This window comes from Podarcis tiliguerta (genome assembly GCF_965153285.1).
Source record: "Podarcis tiliguerta genome assembly, chromosome: 4".
Taxonomy (NCBI): Eukaryota; Metazoa; Chordata; class Lepidosauria; order Squamata; family Lacertidae; genus Podarcis; species Podarcis tiliguerta.
In genome coordinates, this window is record NC_139537.1 from 21,124,845 (window position 1) to 21,133,027 (window position 8,183).

The 8,183-nt window shown below is 43.8% G+C and overlaps 1 protein-coding gene across 1 annotated transcript in view; it reads right to left on the bottom strand.

Annotated features, from left to right (window-relative positions):
- Window positions 1-7,510, bottom strand: part of CWF19L2 (CWF19 like cell cycle control factor 2) — a 75,159-nt gene extending 67,649 nt beyond the window's left edge. Inside the window, exon 1 of the mRNA XM_083436268.1 lies at window positions 7,278-7,510. Coding sequence (XP_083292394.1) covers window positions 7,278-7,361 — 84 coding nt within the window. The 5' untranslated portion in view covers window positions 7,362-7,510. The remainder of the gene's footprint in view (window positions 1-7,277) is intronic.
- Window positions 7,511-8,183: the final 673 nt, after the last annotated feature.

Here is an 8,183-nt window from a genome sequence, read left to right on the forward strand (position 1 = left end):
CTCCCATACTTTCCCACCCAAAGCAGAAAGGTAAGGTTAGAAGCAGACACACCCAAGGAGGATGGAGGCATGCCCTGCCCAATTTTTGTCCTCACATCCTCAGGCTGACTTCCTGAAGAAGGGTAAGGAAATCATATCAGGCATCCTGATCGGTCATCAAATCAGGTGCCATCTTTAAAGCCACCATTTAATCTTGTACCTCAAGTAACTCTGTGCCCGTCACATATGCACACACACTTAGGATTCAGGAGGATTTGCTAGCAAAGATTTGGTCGCCAGGTTTCAGGCCAGACTAGAAGATACTGGTGGTGTATAGCTACTTCTCCTCCAAAAACAGCCCTATGCTGCTGCCTCCTCTCCCCACCCCACAAAAGATATCCAGTAATGCAAAGTATGTGATGCGACAACACTGTACTACAAATCTCCCTGCTTCATTAAATTAGCAGAGCGCAGGCTAGAAAAAGCAATGGCATGACCAAGTGGTTTATATTACTAGAAGAAACCAGGATAGGGGTGGGGAGGAGGATATGTGGGAGCTACTCTTTGATGTCGAATTACAAGCTTGGTCACTCAGGGATATTTCATTGAAATGAATGCCAGGCCAAAAACATAGTTCAGGTGTTAATCGCAGAACTGTGTACTACAGCGCTTTCTCTACCTACTCTTCTTTATTCTTCTTCTTTGGCGATCACTCGTAGCCAAGTAAGATTGTCTTCCATGAACACAGTCTTAACAGTGAGTCCGTAAGTGAGTGTGGGTGTAGTTGATGGGTGTTGATGTTGTCTACCTAGTGGCCTCTAGAAGGCCAGTGGCCAGGGATGATGAGAGCTGTAGTCCAACTACATTTGGAGGCCACTATGGCTGCATTGTGAATTAAACCACAGAGCCTAGGACTTGCCGATTAAAAGGTCAGCGGTTCGAATCCCCGCGACGGGGTGAGCTCCCGTTGCTCGGTCCCTGCTCCTGCCAACCTAGCAGTTCAAAAGCACGTCAAAGTGCAAGTAGATAAATAGGTACCACTCTGACGGGAAGGTAAACGGCGTTTCCGTGCGCTGCTCTGGTTCGTCAGAAGCAGCTTAGTCATGCTGGCCACATGACCCGGAAGCTGTATGCCAGTTCCCTTGGCCAATAAAGCGAGATGAGCGTCGCTACCCCAGAGTTGGTCACGACTGAACCTAATGGTCAGGGGTCCCTTTACCTTTTATGGCTGCATTATACATGTTTCATTCCTAAATTACAGTATTCCATCATTCCCACATCCAGGTCTGTTACACTTTCATTTAAACTAGCCCCTTGAAAACTTTTTTCAACCAGACTGAAGCAGACACAAAAATCAAGCAGTGACCTCTTGTTCCATTAGCCTAATACAATCACACATAGCTTACTGACATCAATCTCTTTCTTCCCTTCTGTATTTTATAATTAAATCCCCCTGCTAGTTGCTGGTTTCTTTCCTGTGGTACAAAAGCCAAGCCTAATTACTTCACATTTTTCAACTCTCACCCGGTGCAAGCTTTTCATTCTAAGCCAGAGCTCATTAGTGCTGTCCAATACCGCAGAAATACCTGCCAATTTTCCTTTTGCCCTTACAGATTAATTTATACCTTCCAGTAATTTTGCCTCATGTCATGAGCCTGGCTGCATTTAACGCCTATTGTTCCAGGCACAATAGGAAGTCTAAAGCTTTAAATGCACCTAACAGATGTGCGCACACAAATGCACAAATGTATCAACAGGAACTTCTAGTAGCTAGGTTTGCTGTTGCATAAGTGGAATGGCCTCTAGAGATTCTTAAACACTTTCTGAGAGGACATACCAAGATAACAGAAGGTCATGTTTGGAATGTGTCAATGAATTCCAGCTCCTGACTCACTATTTTCACAACATAATCTTCAAAGTTCATGACAACACAACCTCACATTGCAAGAACCATGATCAACTATATAACCTTTGGCATAAACCAACCATATTTCGTGCTTTGGCTACAAAAGTGTATATTTCAGTACCTATCCAGTCACTTATGCTGATAAAAGATCAACTACTAGCTTTAAAAATGAGAAACTGAACAGGTATAGATCACAGGAAGCCCGCAATTTACATAGGGGTTACATTCCAAGGATTGCGCCTAAAGTCAAAATAATGTACAATGGTCCCTTGGGTTAAGAACTTAATTTGTTCTGGAGGTCTGTTCTTAACCTGAAACTGTTCTTAACCTGAAGCACCACTTTAGCTAATGGGGCCTCCTGCTGCTGCGCCGCCGCCGCTGCACGATTTCTGTTCTCATCCTGAAGCAACGTTCTTAACCCGAGGTACTATTTCTGGGTTAGCGGAGTCTATAACCTGAAGCGTATATAACCTGAAGCATATGTAACCTGAGGTACCACTGTATAGTCAAAACACACTGTGTTCAATGGTGGGTGGGACTGCCAAAGCCATTTTCCCCAGAATGATATATGCACACTAAGCTTCTGGCACTTCCTCAGCAAGTGAGACATTGTAGAGCTAATTTACTATTTATTTACACATTATGTACAGACAAAAGCATAATGGCGTCCGTTCTCTCCAGCTCCAAGAGAACAAACAGAACAAATAAAAGTGAAAGTACATTACAGAGGAAGACATAAGACTGTCTTCTGTTCCCCACACTTGTCCCAGACAGGCATGTGATTTACAACAATCTCATCTGCAGCATCGGAGGAGTGAAATTGCTAACACTTGTTTGATACTAGATTGCCCTAGGTGGAGGGGGATAAATAGGCTGGTTGTAAATTATGCTTAATTGCTGCCATGAGCGGGATTCACCTAACCAGCCACATCAGTGGAAGCCCTGTGCAAGGACTTCCACTTGCGCAGTGGGGCTTTCCTCCCCTCACACCCCAAAATTGGCTTGTGGGGGCTTGGAACAACCCTAAAATAGCATGTACACAGGGAGAGGAAGGGGAATCGTTCCATCTGGCAAGCTGCAGTGCTTGCATAGATAGAACAATGAGAAGAGTACAATGTTGTATTCCACCCTATACGTTTTTGTACACCAAAAGTTTGCTTTGTAATAATTGGTGGGTTGAGGATTAGATGTCTTCTCGGTATAGTGAGTGGTAACTGCAGAGCAGTTGTTGCTACAGTGGGACCACACTCCCCTCCAACTTCTGCACTCTCATCTGGCGGGGTGCATGCAAGCAACCTGAGACTTCTCCTAAATGGAAGCCCTCGCTGCTCTTCCCTTTTCAGGCCCCTCTTGGCTCTAGGAGACAGAGAGGCGAGGGATGGCGGGGATTTGACTAGCCTGTCACTCTTCCTCTGACATGTCCTGTGTGCTCATCTCCATCTCTGATGGCTCTGACCATTCTTTTTCCCCCCTCCCTGCCTTGCAGGCAGTGCCAAAGCCCATAAATCACTGTCCTCCTCTCCTGCAGGAAGAAGAGACTCTAGAAACCCCACTGTGCAGGCAGGTGGAAAAACTAGTACATTTTAAAAGCAAAAAAACCCAGAAAACGGAACACCATTATATTCCATTATTTGGAGGACAAAATGTTAACTATTTGAGTATGTTCACCTTTGCAAATGAATATAGAAGCCACTCTAGAAAGTTCTTGCGTAAACAGAACGAATGTAACAAAGATGGAGACAAAAGGACACTTTTAAAAATGCTTTCAAAACCCCTTCTCTATGAGATTTCAGTGAAAATCACCATTTTACCACCATTTGGCAGAGGAATATTATGGTCTATTAAATCCTGCACAAAAGCTCCAATATCTCTATGGAGTGAGAAGCATTTTTCATAAAATTATAGCTATATTCCTGAGAGAGTTGACATAGTTTCCAGGAGGCCCTCTTCAATGTTCTCAGAAGCATTGCTAAACCTCACATTTTTCACAAGCAGGATAGAAAAAGAATTTCTAATGCACTTGAAGGAACTGTAAAATACACTATAAATTTCTATCTGCTGTAACACTGGCTGAGATACAAAGGGCTCCGAGAGGACCAGTAGCATTTAAAAACAATGATTAAAAGGGTTATTGTGATGCCACACCATATCAAATAAACTGCTTTTAAAACTCCTCTCGCTTTTAAAAATGGTATATCCTGTAAGGCCATGGCAGGTGGGGGAAAACGTTTAAGCCAAAACAGAAGCCAAATCCCTCTCAGCCACAAGTAACTAACAGATCTTGAGGTCTAAGCCATTGCCTGCTCACACCATAGTTCAGTTACAATGTAAATAAAAATTAAGTGCAAATACATCACATCTTCTGAAACACAGATCACATATTGAATTCATAAGCAAATCTACAAAGGATAGGCAGAAGGAGAAAACATAGTGACTTGGACTGTCAAACAGGAACCTTTTAATTACTGGATGATTGGAATTCAGTTCTAATAAATAAACCCCAGGTGCTTTAAGTCTATTTTGTTATTTTTATCTTTAATACTAATTTTTAATACAACCTGACTCTCACGTATTGTGCATAATATTGTAGAATTCAACAAATAATTAAGTTATTATTTGTTGAATTCTACAATATTATGCACAATACGTGAGAGTCAGGTTGACGGAGCTCTATGGAGATTACCTCCAAGAAAATACACACAAGTACTAGATTAATCTCATGATTTCCTATCTAACAGGCTAAAGCAGATCCTACACACCTATTTTTTATTTTTATATGAAATGTCAATTCAAAATTAAACCTGGTCATTGCATTTGTTTCCACAGTAATCAGATACCTTCAGAAATACCAGTACAGGTGCTGAAAGTGTCTGACAGCACCAGCTGATGCACCCATGATGACATCCCCTCAGGCACCACAACTGTTTTCAAAAAATACTCTGGTAACTGCAATTCGACTAAACCAGTCTCTATTTTGATGCCCCAATCCAAACCAATGAGCTAAACACAACCAAGCATTGTCACTTTCTCTTTCACACATTCTGATCTTCTCCAGGGTAGAAACTCTGTTCTAAATAGCCTTTCCCCAAGGCAGAAAGGCAATCTACACTAAAGGATTTTTTAATCTGCCATGTTGCAACATCCCTAGCAAACTTCCTCAGTATTCAGCCCCATGCCACCTTGCATTTATCAGGTATGAAGGCCATTTGTTCAAAGCCGCTTGGATCATGTGTTTTGCATACTGCCATCATTTAAACAAGAGAAAACAAACCAAGAAAACTGTTGCTTTTAAGAACACAACTATGGGTTACAGCAGTCAGGGGACCTTTTCTGAAGACAGCATCCTTGCATCGTGTTTTCCCACTAACATGTAGCATCACTTATCCCAAATCATGATATTCTGTTTTCCTTCACACCATGGGCTGCCACTAGCAGGAATGGGGAAAACATGTGCTATCACAACATGGAGGAAATAATCCAATATGCTGTGGAAGAGAAGGAGAACTCAACTTGGGAGTGCCTTTTCTACCACTGTAATCCTATACACTCCACTGCTTTGCGGCTATACTCCATTCAGGAGAAAGCCTTCTGGAGCAAACCCTGAGGAAAAATCTGTAGCTCTGCCTTTCAGGACATCTTCAGAAGAAAAAGCTAAGGAGTAAACCCTACACAATTCCAAAGTGGAGTCCCTAAGATGGTTGGATGGTGCCTTGTATGCCTCCTTCCAACAATTCCTGCAGTCAAGCTAGAGCCAAATGTATTGCTCTGCTTTCCTTTGCAGCACATCACCAAGGCTGAAAGGGTGGGGACTTGTCCTCTGGGCAGCCCAGGCTTGTGCCCCAGAGAGGTCATCTGCAACTGTCATGTGAGACCCCTCACCATGTGCCCCATCAACAAGAGGTCAGAAGATGGAAACACAAGAATGGTCCTTTTCAGTGGCAGCTCCCCACTTATGGGGAATGCTCCACCCAGGGAGGCTCACCTAGCACCATCTTGATTAATTTTTAGGCACCTGGCAAAACCTTTTCTTTTTACCTGGGCTTTTTACCCTTATTTGAAGGGTTACAAGAAATTGTGACCTCTTTTAATGGGGCAGGTTCCATAAGACCTCTCTTTTATTGGAATAGATTTTTTTAAAGCTTTTTCATTAGTTTGCTTCTTTTAAATAGTTCTAGAAGTAATACTGTGCTGTAAGTCACTTTGAGTCACTTTTATGAGTAAAGCAAGGAATAAATATAAATAATTAAAGTTGGATGTCAACATCCCCAGATTCGTTGTTGACAGCTCACAATAGCTTCATATAGATGTGAAACAGAATGAATGACAAGATCAATCTCTACTGAATATCTCCCCCAAAGGATAAATCCCACAGAACCAACCGACAATCAACCAAAGCTATCCTCATATTACCGTACTTGTGCTTTTCTGAACATTTTCCAGCCCTCCAGCTTCCTTTTTAAGGTGTGGAAACTAGTACTGTACACAGCACTTCAAGTTCAGTCACAACATAGACATGCATGGTGGCATTATGACATCGGTGGCTTTGTTTTTAATCCCTTTCCTAACAATCCTTAACACATAATTCATCTATTTGGTGCACGTGCATTCACCACATTGGACGAAATTATGAAGGGGGGGATTTACAAACAATTTCTTTCACACAAGTAACTTTTGTGTAGGAAAGCTATGTGGTGTACAAAGCAACACTTAGGACCGGTTGAACCCTACGTGGAAATGCACACACAGAAACCACAGAAGTTCAGCCGATAAATGTGCAGGCGACAAACATATAACCTGGCCCTGTGATCTTTGGATGAAGGGTGCTTCCTGAATTCAACTTAAAAAAATATAAGACCTAAGGATTCATAGATGGAGACAAACGTCCTCATAAAGATGTCCTAAATATAAGAGGGCAGCCCACAAAAAACAAACCCGCATTGGCTTTTCACTAGTTTTAACTGCAATTGCTCCTCTCCCACCTCCTCACCCAAGGACTCCTGCGGTTTGGGAAGGGTGCTCAGAACTACCACGCAGGGGTCCTTAGCCCCACTCCGAGAACTACATTTCCCAGAGTTCTCGGGGATACTTCCGGCAATCACAGAGGAATTTAAACATGTCCTGCTGTTGCAGAGAGCTGCTGTTCCGAAATAGGGAAATGACCCTAATACCTGGGGGGGGGGAGGATTCAAAACAAGGGCTGAAGGGTGGTGAGGGGAGCGAGAACCTCATGTTATTTACACAATAAAGACAAAAGAGGGGTGAAAAACGTCCCGTCGACGCTTGAATGGGGGCGGAGGGAAGAGAGAAAGAGAGGAGGAGGAGGGGGGTTCCTTCAGAAGTGGGGTGAGAACGGGGCCCAGCAACGGGCTGACAAGCCGAGCCGGTCCGTCACCTGCTGTAGTAGCGCCTCGCGGTGGCGGCGCCTCTCTTCCTTGCGCGCCGCCAGAGTCCTCTCGCTTTCAAACCCGGACGCCATGCTTGTTAAGGGAAAACGCCGAGCGCCGCCGTAAAGCAAACCGGCCTCTCTTTCCGGGTCCCGCCCCCGCGCGCAACCCTGTAAAGAAGCGACGTAAAAAAAAATGCGAGGGACGGAGGGAGGAGCGAAGGGTTACGTCAGTGGTCTCCTCCTCCTCCTCCTCCTCCTCCTCCTCCTCCTCCTCCTCGCGCGTGCTCAGTGTTCCTAGGCGTTGCCATGGAGCCCCTTTTCCTGTTTGCCTCAAAGGCAGCGTTCGAACGGATGACGTCCTGCAGCTGGATGCAGAGGCGCCACCAGCCTTGGTCAAATGAAGGAAACAGCCCAAGGCTTCATTAGGGAGTTACTGTTTTCCTTTCTCTTTATAAAGAAAGAGAGGGAGATAATGTCAGCGACATTATTTATTTGTTACATTTGTTAGTCGCTTTTTTTTCTTGCACAAGGCAAAACCCAAAGCGACTTGCAACCAAACCAAACAAAACAAAAACTCACATAAATACGTTAAAGCCAAGGAGAGGTGAAATGCATTGAAAACATCCCACCCAATGTTGGACCAAGACTGAGGCGATGTAGATTCAAAACCCCACTTCAACCATGAAGCTCACTAGGGGATATTGGACCTGTTACTCCCTCTTCACCTAACTCGCAGGGCTGTTATTAACATAAGGATGTTTGAAGAGAAGACAAGCTTCACAAGAAAATGTCGGCGGTGGGGGATCTAGCTTAAATAATTTGAAAGATTTTCTAGAAAAATAGGTGCCGGTACTCACCGTGAAGTTGTTGCAGTAAGTGCCAAACTTTTTAACAACAACAAAAGAGGTGTCG